At 42.4% G+C, this 20,022-nt stretch overlaps 1 protein-coding gene across 2 annotated transcripts in view; it reads right to left on the bottom strand.

The window, feature by feature from the left end:
- Positions 1-19,082, bottom strand: part of cyp2r1 (cytochrome P450, family 2, subfamily R, polypeptide 1) — a 31,889-nt gene extending 12,807 nt beyond the window's left edge. For both annotated transcript variants that reach the window (XM_067993903.1, XM_067993904.1), the window contains exons 1-2: positions 18,803-19,082; positions 12,717-12,858 (exon numbers count right to left, since the gene is read on the bottom strand). In XM_067993903.1, the coding sequence (XP_067850004.1) occupies positions 12,717-12,858; positions 18,803-19,030 (370 nt within the window). In that variant the 5' untranslated portion in view covers positions 19,031-19,082. The remainder of the gene's footprint in view (positions 1-12,716; positions 12,859-18,802) is intronic.
- Positions 19,083-20,022: the final 940 nt, after the last annotated feature.

The raw sequence follows: 20,022 nt of genomic DNA, 5'->3' as shown, positions 1-20,022 counted from the left end.
CCTGTCGCTGTCAAAGTCACCACTGCCCTCAACAACTTCTCCTCTGCATCCTTCCAGGGTGCCACCGGGGACATCGCCGACGTCTCTCAGCCGTCTGCACAAAAGAGCCCTGCAAATACACCTACACCCACTCTGCAGTGACACAATGGGTGGCATCAGTTGTGGGTCTTCATAGTGATCCTCAGGAAAGGGCATTATTGCACAAACCAGACAAGATTCACAAAGACATGGCAGTAGTGGTGCCAATATAATATGTAATGTAAGTTGGTCAGAAATTCAATATAAGTAACAACCATGACAAACCCTCAAATACCCTTGTGTGTCCCCTTCATGCTCACGACACGTTTGCCTTACGCTGCCTACTGCACATATGTGATGCATGCCCTGTGGCTGCAGCACAGGTAGTGGCAGGTTGAGTGAGGCTGACCGTGAAAGAGATGCACGAGAGGGTGAGTATGAGATAGAGCCATGAGATTGTATGAGGATTGGGTTGAGTGGTAGTGGCGGGATGAGTACTGGCGAGGTGAGTAAGTGCAGGTAAGATGAGGATGAGGTTTGAGTGGGTATGAGGGGTGATGTGACAGAGTAGTGTTGGCAGTGCAGAAGGAGGTGTGGGGTGGGGGCAGTGATGTGGCAGATGGAGTGTAGGGGAATGAGTAAGTGTACTCACTTTGGCTGACCTACTGAGGTCATTGGAGCGCCTCCTGCACTGTATGCAGGTGCGCGATATGTTGGTGGTGCAGGTGACCTCCTCTGCCACCTCGAGCCAGGCCTTCCTGGTGGCAGAGGCAGGCCGCTTCCTCCCGCCCGCCGGGGGGGAAAGATCTCTGTCCTGCCGCTCCTCCTCACCCCATCTAATGATACCTGGAGTGAGGCATCATTAAACTGGGAGCAGCCTTCCCACTGGACTGCTCCATGCTGTAATTTTTTCTATTTGTTGCAGCATCTGTCAGTGGAGGACTGCCCCTTTAAATAGAGCTCCTCCAGCTGACAGATCTTACTGCACATGCACAGCCTGCCCGCTGCGCAGATCAGCAGTGGGGAACCCGGAAGTCAAGGTAAGTGGATCCAATTGGGCTGTGATCGCGCGGGTGGCTGACTAGTTTCACCGGGCGCGTTACCCACGCGTCCAATAGCCCCCCCGCTGCGAACCCGCAGCCCTGGTAACATCGAGCCCTTTGTGTCCTACTCACAACTTACTTTTCCACCTAGCTTTGTATCATCAGCAAATTTGGCCACAGTACACTCGCTTCCTTCATCCAAGTCATTGATATGGATTGTAAATAGTTGAGGCCCCAGCACTGATCCATGCGGCACCCCACTAGTTACAGATTGCCATCCTGAAAATGACCCCTTTATCCCAACTCTATGTTTTGTGTTAGTTAGCCAATCCTCTATCCATGCTAATATATTACCCACAACACCATGAGCTCTTACCTTGTGCAGTAATCTTCTTTGTGACACCTTATCGAATGCCTTTTGGAAATCTAAATACACTACATCTATTGGTTCCCCTTTATCCACTCTGCTCGTTACCTCCTCAAAGAACTCCAATAAATTTGTCAAACACGATTTCCCTTTCATAAAACCATGTTGACTCTCCTTGATTTTATTTTGAGTCTCTAAATGTCCTGCTACTACTTCCTTAATAATCGATTCTAGCACCCCATCCACCACCCTAAACATTCATTCCCTCCACCACCACCGGCGCACAGTGGCTGCAGTGTGTACCATCCACAGGATGCACTGCAGCAACTCGCCAAGGCTTCTTTGACAGCACCTCCCAAACCCATGACCTCTACCACCTAGAAGGACAAGAGCAGCAAGCACATGGGAACAACACCACCTGCACGTTACCCTCCAAGTCACACACCATCCTGACTTGGAAATATATCGCCGTTCCTTCATCGTCGCTGGGTCAAAATCCTGGAATTCCCTACCTAACAGCACCGTGAGAGAACCTTCACCACACGGACTGCAGCGGTTCAAGAAGGCGGCTCACCACCACTTTCTCAAGGGCAAGTGATGGGCAGTAAATGCTGGCCTTGCCAGCGCCGCCCACATGCCATGAATGAATAAAAAAAAATGTTCCCAATGACAGATGGTAGGCTAATTGACCTGCTTTCTGTCTCCCTCCTTTCTTGAATAGGGACGTTACATTTGCGGTTTTCCAATCCGCTGGGACCTTTCCAGAATCTCGTGAATTTTGGAAGATTACAACCAATGCATCCACTATCTCTGTAGCCACTTCTTCTAAGACCCTCGAATGCAAGCCATCGGGTCCAGGGGACTTGTCAGCCTGCAGACCCATTAGTTTGCCTAGTACTTTCTCTCTAGTGATAGTGATTGATTTTAGATCCTCTCTCCCCTTTGCTCCTTGATTATCTACTATTATTGGTATGCTTTTAGCAACTTCTACTGCGAACATAGATACAAAATATCTGTTCAATGCCTCTGCCATTTCCTTGTTTTCCATTATTATTTCCCCAGTGTCATCCTCTAAGGCACTATACTTACTTTAGCTATTCTCTTCCTTTTTATATACTTGTAAAAGCTCTTACTGTCAGTTTTTATATTTCTTGCTAGTTTACTCTCACAATCTATTTTCTCCCTCTATATTTTTTTAATCCTCCATTGCTGTTTCTAAAGTTTTCCCAATCTTCGGGCTTACCGGTAATCTTTGCCACGTTGTATGCCTTTTCTTTTAACTTGATACCATCCTTAACTTCCTTAGTTAGGAAGTTAATAAACAAAAAACAAGACTAATTAGTTACAAATTAATCTGAAATCAAGCTAAATCTTACTACTAAATACAATCTAGATCTTAAGTAATTCTATTATATGTAGAATTAAATTACTAATAAATAAATATTTTTAAAATCTAGTAATGGCAGTGCAGGCTATGTCAGAACTGTGATATGTGGGAAACTGTGGAAAGTGAGACTGTCCCGGATTGCTGCATCTGCAGGAAATGTCTCTGCCTTGAGACATTTCTTATCTGTCGCTCCTGCTATTCACCTGATTGAATTTTTTGACCTGATTGAATTTTTTGAAGAGGTGACTAAAGTAGTGGACAAGGGAATGTCAATGGATGTTATTTATATGGACTTCCGGAAGGCATTTGATAAGGTCCCACATAAGAGACTGTTAGCTAAGATAGAAGCCCATGAAATCGAGGGAAAAGTACGGACTTGGTTCGGAAATTGGCTGAGCGAAAGGCGACAGAGAGTAGGGATAATGGGTAAGTACTCAATTGGCAGGATGTGACTAGTGGAGTCCCGCAGGGACCTGTCTTGGGTCTTAATAATTCACAATATTTATTAACGACTTAGATGAAGGCATAGAAAGTCTTATATCTAAGTTTGCCAATGATACAAAGATTGGTAGCATTGTAAGCAGTGTAGATGAAAACATAAAATTACAAAGCGATATTGATAGATTAGGTGAATGGGCAAAACTGTGGCAAATAGAATTCAGTGTAGACAAATGTGAGGTCATCCACTTTGGATCAAAAAAGGATAGAACAGGGTACTTTCTAAATGGTAAAAAGTTAAAAACAGTGGCTGTCCAAAGGGACTTAGGGGTTCAGGTACATCGATCATTGAAGTGTCATGAACAGGTGCAGAAAATAATCAAGAAGGCAAATGGAATGCTGGCCTTTATATCTAGAGGACTACAGTACAAGGGGGCAGAAGTTATGCTGCAGCTATACAAAACCCTGGTTAGACCACACCTGGAGCACTGTGAGCAGTTCTGGGCACCGCACCTTCGGAAGGACATATTGGCCTTGGAGGGAGTGCAGCGTAGGTTTACTAGAATGATACCCGGACTTCAATGGTTAAGTTACGAGGAGAGATTACACAAATTGGGGTTGTATTCTCTCGAGTTTCGAAGGTTAAGGGGTGATCTGATCGAAGTTTATAGAGAGAAACTATTTCCGCTGGTTGGGGATTTTAGGAGTAGGGGGCACAGTCTAAAAATTAGAGCTAGACCTTTCAGGAGTGAGATTAGAAAATATTTCTACACACAAAGGGTGGTAGAAGTTTGGAACTATCTTCTGCAAACGGCAATTGATGCTAGCTCAATTGCTAAATTTAAATCTGAGATAGATAGCTTTTTGGCAACCAAAGGTATTAAGGGATATGGGCCAAAGGGAGGTATATGGAGCTAGATCACAGATCAGCCATGATCTTACCAAATGGCAGAGCAGGCACGAGGGGCTGAATGGCCTACTCCTGTTCCTATGTTCCTATGTTTCCCATGCTGTAACTACTTAAGTTATTTTAGTAATCCCTTCACCTGGAGTATCTGGATCACTGTTTCTGTCCTGAACTCTGCTCTTATCCCTTTTTTAACTCTTTAAACTATCATTTTTACTATTGTTTCTGACTGAGACCTCCCCCCATTTTATTAGTTTAAAATCCTTTTTATCACCCCATTTATCCTTTCCACTAGGACCTTGGTCCCAGCCCGGTTCAGGTGCAGCATCGTTACTTCTGAAATCCCCCAAGGATCTATCCTTGGCCCCCTCCTATTTCTCATCTGTATGCTGCCCCTCGGCAACATCATCTGAAAACACGTCGGGTTCCACATATACACTGACGACACCCAGCTCTACCATGCCACCACCTCCCTCAACCCCTGCACAGTCTCTGATTTGTCACACTGCTTGTCCGACATCCAGTACTGGATGAGCAAAAATTTCCTCCAACTAAATGTCTTCGGTCCCTGCCACAAACTCCGTTCCCTAGCCACCGACTCCATCCCTCTCCTTGGCCACTGTCTGAGGCTGAGCCAGACTGTTCGCAATCTTGGCATCTTATTTGAACCTGAGATGAGCTTCCGACCACATATCCGCTTCATCACCAAGACCACCCACTCCACCTCTGTAACATCGCCCCTCTTCACGCCTGCCTCAGTTCATCTGCTGCTGAAACCCTCATCCATGCCCTTGTTACATCTGGACTTAACGATTCCAATGCTCTCCTGGCCGACCTCCCATCTTCCACCCTCCATAAACTTAAGCTCATCCAAAACTCTGCTGCCTGTATCCTAACTCGCACCAAGTCCTGTTCACCCATCATCCCTGTGCTCGCTGACCTACATTGGCTCCTGGTCCAGGAACACCTCGATTTTAAAATTCTCATCCTTGTTTCCAATTCCCTCCCTGAACCTCTCTGCCTCTCTACTTCTCTCTCCTCCTTTAAGATGCTCCTTAAAACTTATATCTTTGACCAAGCTTTTGGTCACTTGTCCTACTATCTCCTTTTGTGGCTCGGTGTCAAATTTTGTTTGATAATGCTCCTGTGAAGCACCTTGGGACATTTTACTACTTTAAAGGCGCTATATAAATGCAAGTTGTTGTTGCTTATAGATACGGGAAAGCAATCAGTGGAACTATGGTTAGAACTGAAGGATAAGAGAGGACTTAAAACCATAATGGGAGTTGTCTACAGGCCTCCTGATAGCAGCAATGAAGTGGCAGGATGTATTCAGCGATTAGAGAGGCTTGTAGCAAAAGCAGAGTTGTTTTAATCGGAGACTTTAATATAGATTGGGAAGAGCAGAATAGCTCAAGTCAGAAAGGTAATGAATTTCTTGAGTTCAAGATAGTTTTCTGGAGCAATATGTTCTGGAACCAACAAGAGGGCAGGCCATACTAGATTTAGTAATGAGTAATGAGCCAGACTTAGTTAATAATCTAACAGTAAGGGAACGTTTATCTAACAGCGATCATAACATGATCGAATTCAATGTTAGGTTTAAAGAGGAGAAACTTAACAGTTACTAAGATTCTAGATTTTGGTAAGGCTAACTTTAACAAGACGAGACAGAGACTGACGACAGCAAACTGGTCAAAACTATTATCGGGTATAGAAGACTAAGGGGTGATTTGAATGAGTTTTTTAGGATTTTGAAAGGAATTGGTAGGGTAGATAGAGAGAAATTTTCTGCTGGTGGGGGAATTAATCTTAAAATCAGAGCCAGGACATTTAGGAGAGGTTAGGAAACACTTCTTCACGCAAAGGGTGGTAGAAGTGTGGAACTCTGTCACGCAAAAAGCAGTAGATGCCAGCTCAATTAATAATTTTAAATCTGAGAACAGTAGATTTTTGTTAGCCATGGATGGAGTTAGGATACAGATCAGCCATGATCTCATTGAATGACGAAACAGGATCAAGGGGTCGGATGACCTACTCCTGTTCCTAGGAAGGTGTTCAAAAAGGAATTTAACTTAATAAGAGGCAAGATCTGTACTTACCAAATAAAACTACCATCATCGACAAAAGAGGTGAGAGATAACATAAAACTAAAGGAAAGAGCATATAAAAGTGCAGAGTATAGTGTAGATCCAGGGATCTGGAAGAGAGATAAACAACATCAAAGGAAGACAAAAAAGACAGAGCTGCAAAAAGGCATTACAAAAAGAAACTTGCGAGCGATCTCAAGATTAACACAAAACGTTTTTACAATTATATTGGAAGAAAAAGGGTAGCCAAGAATAATGTGGGCCCTTTAAAAACAGATGCGTGTAATATTGCAAATGTAAATGAGGAAATGACAGACTTGTTGAACAATTACTTTGTGTCAGTCTTCACAGTAGAGAAAGAGGATAATATACCTGACATTCCAGGGAAACTAATAATGAATCAAGGACTGGAACTCACTAAAGTTAGCGCAAGCAAGAAAACAATATTAGAAAAAATAATGGCACTAAAGACTGACAAATCCCCAGCACCTGATGGTTTTCACCCCAGGGTTTTAAAGGAAGTGGGTGAGGAAATTGCAGATGCTTTAGCCATAATCTTCCAAAGCTCTCTCGATTCAGGAATTGTCCCTTTAGATTGGAAAATTACAAATCTAATTCCATTATTTAAAAAAGGTGAGAGAGAGAAACCAGGAAATTATAGACCTGTTGGTCTAACATCTGTTGTGGGGAAGTTATTGGAATCTATAATTAAGGACAGAATGACTGAGCACTTAGAGAAATTTGAGCTGATTAGAGAGAGCCAACATGGATTTGTAAAGAGTAGGTCATGTCTGATGAATCAAACTGAATTTTTTAAGGAAGTAGCTAAAGTAGTAGACAGGGGAATGTCTATGGATGTAGTTTATATGGACTTCCAGAAGACATTTGATAAGGTTCCACATAAGAGACTGTTAGCTAAAATTAAAGCTCATGGAATTGAAGACAAATTATTGACCTAGTTAGGAGATTGGTTAGGCAGTGGAAGGCAGAGAGTAGGGATAATGGGTATGTACTCAAATTGGAAGGAGGTGACTAGTGGTGTCCCACAAGGATCTGTACTGGGGCCTCAACTACTCACTATATTTATTAATGACTTGGATAACACATTAGAGAGCCATATATCCAAGTTTGTCGATGACAAAAAGATAGGTGGCATAGTAAGAAGTGTAGATGGGAGCATAAAATTACAAAGAGATATTGATAGATTAAGTGAGTGGACAAAACCGTGGCAGATGGATTTCAACACAGCTAAGTGTGAGGTCATCCATTTTGGCCCAAAAAAGGATAGATCTGAGAATATTTTAAATGGTGAAAAGATAGGAACACTGGAGATCTGAAGAGATTTCGGGGTATATGTACACAGATCACTAAAATGTAGTAGTCAGGTACAAAAAATAATCGAAAAGGTGAATGGAATGTTAGCATTTATAACTAAAGGGCTCGTATATAAAGGGGAGGAGGTTTTGTTACACCTAGATAAAGCCCTGGTTAGACCACATCTGAAGTACTGTGTACAATTCTGGACACCGCACCTTAGAAAGGATATTGTGGCCCTGGAGGGAATGCAGCACAGATTCACCAGAATGTTATCAGGGCTCCAAGGGTTGATATGAAGAGAAATTACATAAGCTAGGCTGATATTCCCTGGAATATAGAAGGTTAAGAGGTGATTTGATTGAGACTTTTAGGAACAAGAGGACATAAGCGTAAAATTAGAGCCAGGCCATTCAGGCGAGAAGTTAAGAAACACTTCTTCACACAAACGGTGGTAGAACTTTAGAATTCTCTTCCGCAAAAAGCAGTAGATGCTAGCTCAATTAATAATTTTAAATTAGGCGGGTGGATGGAGTTAGGATACAGATCAGCCATGATCTCACTGAATGGCGGAACAGGCTCAAGGGGCTGAATGGCCTACTCCTGTTCCTATACACTATAGGTTTTGATTGAAATTATGGTTACATTTAGATCTTCTTGTAAGTGACTTTGATGAGGTGGCATGAATGGGAACTGTGTGTTGATTGGCACAGGGAAGATCCTATACATGATGGCATGTTAGTGGTGAGAAGGGAAAGTTAATGTACACAGGCTTGTTCATGCAGTAGTCAGTCAAGAGGTCTTCTTTATTAATGTGGCAAGAATGTGACTTGCAATCAAGCAAAGATTGTCCTCTGCATCCTCTTCAGCCTGTTGCTGCTTCCTGGACAAATACAGATAGGAGCCTGCATCCTCAGTTGTGGAATTACATGCAGGTTGATAGATGGCATCCATCTCTGGTGCAGCCTCACCAGCCTGGCCTCCCTCCCTTCCTCCTCTTCTTCTTCCATGAAGCTAAGGTAGAGGGAAATCCTCAGTGGGAAACCTATTTTGTGCCCTGTCTAAAAGGGACAGGAGGAAGGCAGTTGGCAGTAACAAGGTAACAATTTTTTGCCTCCCAAAATCAGTTATAAATAAGGATCCTGTAAAGCTTTAAAAAATTGCTAATTGGCTCTGAATTTGTGGCAGGGGCTGTACAATGGCCTCAATTTTCCCGAGCTGGAGGAAGTTATGACTTATCTAGGACTTGATGTCAGACATGCAGAATGGAAGCCATCAAAGGGTCGATAGAAATGGTGGAGAGTTAGAACTGGATATCGTCAGCGTACGTGTGAAAGCTGACCGCGTGCTTGCAGATGGAGTTGCCAAGGGGCAGTTAGTGAGTAAGGAAGAGGAGGGGACCAAGGATAGATCTTTGGGGGATTCCGGTGGGGGCGGGAAGAGAAAGCATTGCTGAAAATGCAGTGACTGCACTTGGATACCATGTAAGAGCAGTTCCATGGAACTGTATGACAGAAGAAAGGTTTTAGTGGAGGATAGTGGAAAGACTGAATGGGATAAGGACGGACAATGCACCATGGTCACAGTTACAAAGGATGTGTTTTGGTGCTGTGAGAAGGGTGATGACTGAACTGGAGGGATTTGAACAGAAAAGAGAGGTTAGCATGGAACTGGGAGGTGACAACACATTTGAGGATCTTAAAGAGGAAAGAGAAGTTGGAGGTGGAGTGGCAGTTGCAGAGGATGGATGGGTGCAGCTCTTGAGGAGGGGGTTGCGATGACAGTTTTGAAGAAAAGAGGGATGGTGCTTGAGGAAGGGGAATCATTGACAATGTTAATTAGCATGGGGGCCAGGAAGGAGAGCTGACTGATCATGAATTAAATGTGAATGGGATTGAGGAAACAGGAGGTGGCTAGCAAGTACGAGATGAGTTTGGACAGGGCAAACAGAGATGGATGAGAAACTGCGAAAAGTCAGGGTTCTTGGGTAGAGACTGGGGGGAGGTTGGCGGCTGGGCTCAGGATTAAGTGGGAGAGGTAGCAGAGACAGCTGCAGCGTTGGTCTCAATCTTGGAAACAAACAAATCCGTGAGCTCCTCACATTGGATATTTGGAGTGAGGGTGGAGGGGAAGGGATAGAGGGGTTTGAGGAACCAGTTAGATGTGCAGAAAAGGAGCCTGTAGTGATCTGTGCTCCTCAGAATGATCGTGAAGCCGAGGAAAGTGAACCATACTAGTTCTTGATGAGGACAAGCCAAATTTGGCCATTGGTGACAAGATCTGAGAGCTAGGAGGCAGTGGTGGAAAGAAGTCTAGTTATAAACAAGGAGAGGGGGAGGAAGAGCTTGCAGCAGCTACCGGCCAACTGACTGACTTCTGCCTTTCCCCCAGCACCTAGCAACGCTGGATGTCCTTTCTATGTGGGCGTGATTTTCCGCTAAGTGTAAATGAGGCAGTAATGATGTATTATGTCCCCATGTCTACACCATCTCATATAAGTACACCCGCACATTTTAAGATGAGCGATTCTACCATCTGCTAGAAATGGTAGCAGAGAACTACGTGGGCAGTAAAGTGGGAGTAAAAAGATCCCTGCCCCATTTCCACCCCCTCTTGCTGAAATATGGCCCAAAAATCAGGCAGGAATATCTAGGTTCTACTTTTCAGTAGCATAATAACTTTTGCATCAAAGACTTCATTTTCAAAGTTATAAGCTTCAAAATATAATCTGGAATAAAAAATTAACTTATTTTACATTGCAATGAAAATTCTATCCAAAAACAGGAGAAAAACAGCTATAGGTAAATTCTGCAATCCCAGCTGGAGCACTGGACTTATGTTTTAATCTTCAAAAAGGCCACAGTTTAACAGGAAATTTAATGTGGCACTTACGACAATTCAGAAAGAAAAAAAATTCTGAAACATTAGAGAAGTTTAAAAATAGCCATCATCCTCAGACTTGGTCAGCAATGGCAAGTAACTTTTGGTGCTCAGATTTGCCAACTTTGTTACCTTGACAAGTTTCAAAATTATGTTCAACCCATGGGTAGGGAGTGGGGGGATGGAAAACCCATTCTATCTCACCGATTGATTCTGCTACTTAGCCACAATTTCTATTAAGCATGATGATCAAAAGATCATTAGTGCAAGGAACATTAACGCTAACTTTCATTAATACTTAAGCTTTGTTACATCCCTAATGGTTTGTTAGAGCAACACAGCTGCAATCTAATTGACTGATCGCGACAAGCAAAAGGCTTAGTCTTCTGTTAATGGTTATTCGTAAATTGTTCAGGTAGATTAGATATAGTGCAGAATTGCTATGTAAAAAAACCATTTAGCTTCACCACCATATCAAGCCAATAAATGTATTTGTGCTTTTTAAAAAAAAATGCCAAGCAATTTTCCCACCTTTAAACTTGTTGTCTATTTTAATATGCTATTAAGAGGCAGATTAGTATAAAACCATTGGTGCGCACAATCACTTTCAGTGTCAGTACTCCCTGTGTGGTAGAGAGTACTTTATTCCATTTATTACTGTTCCTTATTACATAGCGAGATGATGAGTTGGGGTGGATTTAAGTTGCAACACTTGAGGGCTTGAAGAAAGGAATAGACACAACACTAATATTTGAGTGGTTTATAATGCTACCTAAAGCTTAACTTCATTATATACTCAAAACTTTCTAAATTAAGTTGGTGAGGTTTCCTATTAGACTGTATCTTTTGATACTGCTGCAAATGCTCCCGCTACCTAAGCTGTGCTACCATCAACTGAGAGTTTGAAATGGAGGATTATAATACAAAAGCTTCTTGCATCACAAAGTTCTTGTTAGAACACTCTCTGGAGACCTTAAATTTCATTCGAATCAATGTCAATAAAAGTTTATATTCTTGGTCTAAAGAGGTATTGTGATTGCTGAAGTTATTTTACATATTGGCTTGCCATAAATCCTGAACATGAACAAAACTCATTAACACTACTCAACACAGCAGACAGCAAGATGGACTGTTGCAAACTGCTTACCAACATACTGGATAGCTCATTGTTAAGTGATCCTAAATCATTGCTTGCTCAATTCCATATCTTCCACAGGATGGTGCCCCTTTACGTTGTTAAAATGACATGAATATAGTCTTCTAAATTGTTTAGTGATTAGAAATGATATAGGTTTTTAAAGTTTTGCTACTCTCCTAGTCAAGATAATGGAAGAAGCAGCAATTCTATTTACATAATGGGGTTATAAGGCCACAAGCTGAGCTGGCAGTTTTGTTCTTACAGTAGAAACCCCATTACACAACCCCATAATCGCATAGGACAGTAATGGACGTTCAATATAGATATTTTTTAAAAACAAGTTTTAATCAATACAATCACATTTCACAGAAACAGCCACCCAAACTCAACTCAGTACAAATGGTGCAATGCATGGCAATTCTGTGGACACACCACTGGAGGGAACTAAACTCAAAGAATTTCCTCTTAACCTGTATGTAATATAGGTTTGCTTACACAGCTATTCTTGACAAAGGAAAAGTTCCTGAAAGGTCTATATAGTAACAATTGAGCAAAGGGCAGACTGAAAAAATGATATTTGAGCAACACACTCATCCATTATACAGCATAGGAATCTCTGTGGGCTCAAAATATGTTGAAGTGCTGATGATCTGTGTGTCCTAGTGTGATAAGATACAATTTTGCCTGCAATTTCTATACTGCTGAGTTCCCAATCACACCCATATCACTGCAGGGAAGCACATAGGGAAGTGAAAGAACATATACTGTTTGTGGTTTCAGCCACACTTGTGATCCTGACATCGAATTCTTCTTAAATATGTTGATTGGTCACAACATTTAAAAAAAGTAAATGGACTTGCCACTGCGGGGGCTGTGCATTCAAAATATTTCTTTTGCTCAGCAATCAACCCACTGCTGGACTTTGCTTTTAGGTACCCTGCAAATGACAAAAGCATTGTCTAACTGTTTTAAAATAACTATTCATGTGCATTCCCAAATGTTTTGTTTTTATTGTGTTTCCAATGTGCAGACCCTCTTTACTGCGCGATTTAAAAGCCACAAGAGAAAGAAAGGCTACAAAAGATATACCCAACTATAAGTTTATGGCGAATGGTATTTTTCAAATCTGGTTACCTCCCATGTTTGTCAGCTTTACGAAGAGAGGCAGAGATGGCCTATCTGCAAAAATATCACTCTGGCGAACAAGGCATTCTTTGACTGCATCATACCCATTGACGATAACAGTTGATATACCACCAAGATCAAGGCTGAAAATCTGTAAAACAAGCCAGTGCCATTTATAAATGAAATTAAGATACTGGTTAAGCATTCCATCACAAAACAAAAATACATGGGATAGCAGCGTGCGTCATTTTAAAATATATGGATTATTTTTTGTCGCAATGGATGTCATGACAGATAGACAATCAACTCCTGCTTATATACTATACAATTAAGTTAGTTGTGGTACTAGGATTACTCTACAAGCTGATCACATATATGTTTCATAATTTTGCTTGGCAGTGGGATGTTTATTACTCTGTACATAACATGGTACCAATGAGATAAGCTATTTACAAGCTATGAAGATATGACACCTCACTTTTTTCTGCACTTTTTATTTGCTTTTTTAAAATTTGGCATATTTTGTACTCATCAAGGTGAAGGATGTGAAAGCTGGGGAATGAACACTTAGCCATTTTGGGCATCCAGCTCTTCCAGGTCCTGTGTAGCACATTTGAATGCCGAGAAAGGTTTCTTTCAACCTCAGAGCATCTGCCGATACCAACGGATCTTGGTGACCTCTTTAGGATTTATCCACGATAAGGCAACACCACCCAATAACCATAACTACTGATTATTGCTCTCATCATAAAATTATAACATCCTGAATCCCAAGCTGTACATGGAGTTCCATGGATGATTAAGGAGATTAGATCAAATTTGAAATTTTAAAAAATGCATGTAGTGCAGATAACAATTAAAGCCAGGCTATATGTAGGAAAGCTGCAGAAAGGGAGATTAGAAAGATTAACCCTATCAACATATCCTTCTATTTCTTTCTCCCTCATGTGTTTATCTAGCTTCCCCTTAAATGCATCTATGCTAGTCACCTCAACTACTCCTTGTAGTAAAGAACAATATCAACATTTCCTCATGACACCAAATTGGAGTTACATAGAATGCACAGCACAGAAACAGGCCATTCTGCCCAACTGGTCCATGCCGGTGTTTATGCTCCACATGAGCCTCCTCCCACTCTACTTCATCTAACCCTATCAACATATCCTTCTATTTCTTTCTCCCTCATGTGTTTATCTAGCTTCCCCTTAAATGCATCTATGCTAGTCACCTCAACTACTCCTTGGTGTATGAGAAAATTAGCAAAAAATGTAAGGGCAATAAAAAGGTATCTATAGGCACATTAGCAGTAAAAGGACAGTCAAGGTTGGGGTAATGACACTAAAAGATGAAGCAGGCACACTATGGTGGTCAGTGAAGGAATGGCAGAAATAAGTAGTTTGGGGGTGAATTTCTGTGGGGGTTTTCCCGCTTGTCTGGTAACTCAGTGGAAGAGCCGCAGAAACCGAAGAAAAATGGCGTGGATGGAGAATCCCCACGGAAATTCACTCTCTTTGCTTCAGTTTTCAAGGAGGAGTTAGATATTGGGATTGTAGAACTATCAGAGCTGGGTGTAGAACTGTTAGAGGCAATTGTTATTCAAAGAGAAACGATACTAAATAAGTTATTCATACTTAAGGCAGACAGTATGAATAACTTATTTAGTACCATAATTTCCCCAAATTCCATGGAAAGGAAAATTGTGCCGAATGTGTCTGTCCTCTTTAAAAAAGGAGACAAGGATAAGCCAGAAGTTATAGGCCACTTAGTTTTACTTCAGTCGTTGGTAAACTACTAGAGACTAAAAAAAGGGTAGAATTATAACAGGAGGAAGTGTGAGTTAATCAGGGATAATCAGCACATATTTCTGAGACAGGTCTTTCTTGACCAACCTTATAGAACTCTTTGCAGAAGTAATAGAAAGGATAGATTAGAGAAATGCAGTGGATATGGTTTATATGGATTTTCAAAAAGCATTTGAGATACCACGAATGGCAAAGATAATGGTACATGGAGTTAAGGGTAATGTAACCACATTGATAGGAGGTTGGAGGGCAGAATTCAAAATGTAGGAGTTAAGGGAATTTCCCATGCAGGAAAATGTGACGAGAGGGTGAGTGGTATTCCACAGGAATCTGTTTGGGCCACTGTTACTTTATTATATACAGAAATGATCTGGTCTTAGGAATTGAAAGAACAATATCAACATTTCCTCATGACACCAAATTGGAGTTACATAGAATGTACAGCACAGAAACAGGCCATTCTGCCCAACTGGTCCATGCCGGTGTTTATGCTCCACATGAGCCTCCTCCCACTCTACTTCATCTAACCCTATCAACATATCCTTCTATTTCTTTCTCCCTCATGTGTTTATCTAGCTTCCCCTTAAATGCATCTATGCTAGTCACCTCAACTACTCCTTGTAGTAATGAGTTCCACATTCTAACCGCTCTCTGCATAAAGTTTATCCTGAATTCCCGATTGCATTTATTAGTGACTATCTTATATTTATGGCCCTTAGTTTTGGTTTCCCCCACAAGTGGAAACATCTTCTCTACATCTACCCACAATGGCAAATTGTGACAAGGATTGCAAAAGACTGCAGGAGGACATAGATAGGCTAGCAAGATATACATTCGGGTGGCAGATGCCATTCAGTGTAGAAAAATATGAAGTAATATATTTTGGAAGTAATAATAGGGAAAGGAAATACACCTTAAATGGTTTAATTGGAATAGATGAGCTAGGGGATGTTGATGTGAAGACATACAGGTGATTTAAAGGTGGCAGCACAAGTAGATGAGGCCACACAAAAAGGCAAACAGATGCTTGATTTTATACCTAGAGGCATGGAATACAAAAGCAAGGAGGTAATGTTGAATTTGTACAAGACCTTAATTAGGCTGCAATTAGACTATGCTGCCTAGTTTTGGGAACCTCTATGTAGGAAGGATATAGAAGCAATGGAAATGAAAATTAGGAGAAATGTATAGAATAACAGGTGGCTGAATCAATATCACCCGTTTTACACTATCAGCCAAAGTCAAAATTACCCCCATCTTGACTGGCAACCACTCATGAGGTGTGAGATCCGAAAGCTTACACAATGATGTTCTAAAATGTAACTGTTTAATCAATCCAGGGCAATTACGTTCAATCAAAATATCTTTGCCATTGTCACTATTGTCTGCGTCCTATATTGATAAATGACTGTTTGATCTAATCTAATTATGAATGATGTAGGCATCTACTGCTCTTGATTCAAGACTGGGATATTAGTCCTAAGCCACCTTGGTACAGATCAAAGAATAGCCTCCAGCCTGGGTTAGTAGCTATGATTAATAGTCTGGTATATTGTAGAAGGGGACAGGTCATTGATTGCCTGGAGTCCTCTTTGATGGGCATCTTGGTGGTCAGAGATCTCGCATAACTGAATTATATTCAGGGTCAGGGGTGCCTCCACTGTCAGTGTTTGAGTTTTGCAGCCAGATTGTTGTTTCTAAAGTTTTGTACTGTCTCGAAAGAGAGTTAGACCAGATTGATACTGCAGTAAATAAATTTCTGTTTAAGTCTATAGGGCCGATTTTAACTCCTGCTGGGAGCGGACGGCAATCTCGTGCAGGAGCCTTTGTTGAATCCTCATGTCGCTGATCAACAGCCCGCACATTTTGGGTGGAAAGCGGCAGCTGGGCAGTGGAGGGGGATGAAGATCAGGCAGCCACTCGCCAGCATCAAGAGAGGGCTGTCAGTAACAAGGTATGTCCTGGAGAGAAGGGCTGTTTTGAGGGTCTCATGATTGGGAAGAGGGGGAACCCGGGGCAGCAGAAGCCTGGACTTTCCTTGTCAGGCCTGATGCAGTACTCCTGCTCCTCCTGGCCCCATTAAGGAAAGTTTTTTTTTTAAACTTACTTCAGATGGCCTTGCTGGCTTCCCAAAAGCTTCACTTGGAGGGGAGGCTGCGGTGGGTGCCCTGCTCGGGAGCGGGTAAAATGCCTTTGGGTTACCATACATCATGGGAGCCAGATTTACATTTATCAATGGCAAGTCTGGGAGGAGCCTCATCTGTTACAAAAACGAGCCGCATTAAAATGGGGAATCAACGGGAAATGGAGCTGCTCCATTTTAACTACTTCCCCGCTCCTTTCCCACTGATCTGGGAGACTTAAAGTTGCCCCTTATGTTAGAGATAAACTGTGTGGTATCTTTATTATTTTACGTATCAAAGAAGGTAGAGAAATATATATATCGCGATGTTATACTGTTTACTGTTCATTCATCTATCTGACATAAATAAAAACACATTGATTCAACGTGAGAATGAGGGTGAATATCCAGTCAACATTCGAAAAGAGAATCACATGGCAGTACATTACACATTTCAGCAGCCATTGTATAGAGTAAGGGTTCTCTGTTATGATGCTTGGGTCATACTATTGTTTACCTTTATATTGAGCAGGAAAAGATGCACTCCGGATCTTAGGAGACATAAAGACCGCTTACAGGAGCGGTTGATGTCACTGAACCTGAGAAAATAGCGTAAAAACCCCAAAACATGCCAGTTATGTGAAAGTAAATGGTGATTTTGTTTCCATCGGTCAGCGAAATGGTAATTAGAGAGCATAAATTTAAGATAATCACAAAAAGAAATTAAAGGAGAGTTTGGAAAAAAAGTCTTTACACAGTGAGTGGGAAGTTAGAATGTGGAATTTAGGCCACAAACCTTTGATGAAACAGAGTCCATGTGTACTTTCAAAAGTTAATTACATAATTGCTTGAAAAAGAGAAATATTAAAGGAATGAGCAGGAAACTGGAATTAGACTAGGGTGGGCAGGATTGTCCTTTACTTTACTGCCCATGTTTGGGGTAGTTTTAGGGCTGGCAAGGATGAAAAATGAGACAGAGACCCAAACTGTTGCATTCTCATCCATTTTATCATCTACCCAAAGCACCCACCAAAATATAGGAGGGTGCACTTAAGTGAGGCAGAAATTACAATGTGACATTGCAATTTCCATCATTAATGCCTAAGTAATACTAGATGTTAGGAATGCCAATATGTAACAGGTGACTGGAGTTGCTGGGCAACGCAGAACATGGAAGAAAATGTAAATGGTCATTTCAGTCATTTAAATGGATTGAGGGGAGATCCTTCCACATAGCTTGATTTACAATTATCAGTGGGGGCAGCAAAAAAAAATATTTGTGTATGCTGTCTGATGTTTTCAGCTGCAGACATTTCCTGCTCCCCTCCCCTCACTGGCAAGTTCCCAAGCTCCTTTTGTCAACTCCAGCCTTGACCATTACAATGCGTTCCTGGACAATTTTCAATCCTCCATAAACTTCAGCTCATCCAAAACTCTGCTGGCAATATCCTAACCAAATCCAAGTTCCGCTCACCCATCGCCCCTGCGCTCTCTGACCTACATTGGCTCCTGATCCCCCAATTTGTCCAATTTAAAATGCTCACTCTCATGTTCAAATTATCCCCATAACCCACTGAGAGCTGTGTTCCTCCAAATCTGGCCTCTTGTGTGTCCCCCACTCCTTTCACCCCAGAATTGGCAGCAGTGCCTTCAATCCTCTAGGCCCTATACTGTGGAAACCCTGCCTAAATCTCTCCGCCTCTCCACCTCTTTCCCCTCCTTTAAGACCTTCTTTAAAACCTAGCTTTTTGACTAAGCTTTAGTCACCCCTCTTAACGTCTCTTGCTTTGGCTCAATTGTAATTTTTTGTCTCATTAGTTAAAGGCACAATGTAAATACAGGTTGTTATAAGTAACTTGCGAGGTTTTCCCTCTTCCTTTCACACTAACGTAATGGAAGGATGTTGTGCACTTGATCATCACTCTGCCAGCAGGATAAGTAAAGTACAAAGGTCCTTACTGTTTTTTTCAAAGTTTACAATTAGATTAGATTACGATGACACTGATTCTCAACAGCAGATGAGACCTGCAGCAGATGAAAACACTTCAGAATCAGTATCAACATCTAAAGTCAAAAGTTAAAAATGAGAAATGTAACACAACTATAGGGAAACTAACTTACTGTAACGATACAGCTCCAGCTATAATCGACTATCAAAACACTTTTAGTACCTGCCCATAAATTTCACTCTGTCTCTTCATGAAGACGTGCGGCTCAGTGACGAGCGACAGGACGTTTCCGATCAGAGGCAGAGGGGTCGGTCCGGGCGGGAAGCCTTGGGGTCTCCTCTGCTTCAGGAGGTGCCGGACCAGGAGCAGGCTCAGCAAGAAGAAGACGAAAGTGGCCAGGGCCGCGCATACCTCCGAGAAGGACAGCGCCTGAAAGAGCGGTGCCCACATCGCAGCCCGCTGTGCGCCAGGCTCACCCTTGCAGCAACTCCATGTGCTCTCACCCTTTTGCAGCTTGTCGCCAAATCCCGCCTCCACTTACTCCTCATTGGGTCGATACACCCCCCCCCCCACCTTGACAATTCCGTTGCCAGCGGCAGCGCTTTTGCGATTGGTCGACATCGCTGTCAATCAGCTGAATGTTGCCGACTGGTCGCGGTTGTCTCGGTGATTCCGAGCGGCTTCAGGCAAGCGCTTCCTCATTGCCGGCTGAGTGTTATTGTGGTCTTTCCACCGCTTCCAGAGCATCGGATCGCTCGCTCATTCATCCCCTTGGGACCACCACTGTATATCGCGATTCAGAACCCGTCCCGCAGAGAGTTTAAATAATGCTCTAGCCCTTTTTTTTATTCGTTCATGGGATGTGCTGGCGAGTCCTGCATTTATTGCCCATCCCCAATCGCCCTTGAGAAGGTAGGTGGTGAGCCGCCTTCTTGAACCACTGCAGGTGAAGGTTCTACCACAGTGCTGTTAGGAAGGGAGTTCCAGGATTTTGACCCAGCGACAATGAAGGAACGGCGATATATTTCCAAGTCGGGATGGTGTGTGACTTGGAGGGGAACGTGCAGGTGGTGTTGTTCCCATGCGCCTGCTGCCCTTGTCCTTCTAGGTGGTAGAGGTCGCGGGTTTGGGAGGTGCTGTCGAAGAAGCCTTGGCGAGCTGCTGCAGTGCATTCTGTGCTGGGTTCAGTTCGCGAAAAGCAGCAGCACTTTTAGGTGAGAAAATCGCGTTCTTCTCAAAAGTAGCATCGGAAGGAAGTGGTCTCGTCGTACAGGATGTTTTTCAAAAGATATTCTGACCCAATCGACATGATTCCTCCGTGCTTATGTACACATGTACATTTATTATTTGAAAAAGAAAAAGAGGGCTAAAAATTCACGAATGAAATCTATTTAAAATGGGTGGGTAAAACTACTGTCATGGAAGTTGAGTTACCTTGGCAG

Source organism: Heptranchias perlo, chromosome 12 (genome assembly GCF_035084215.1).
Source record: "Heptranchias perlo isolate sHepPer1 chromosome 12, sHepPer1.hap1, whole genome shotgun sequence".
NCBI classification, from domain to species: Eukaryota; Metazoa; Chordata; class Chondrichthyes; order Hexanchiformes; family Hexanchidae; genus Heptranchias; species Heptranchias perlo.
This window is presented reverse-complemented; position numbering and strand designations above follow the sequence as displayed.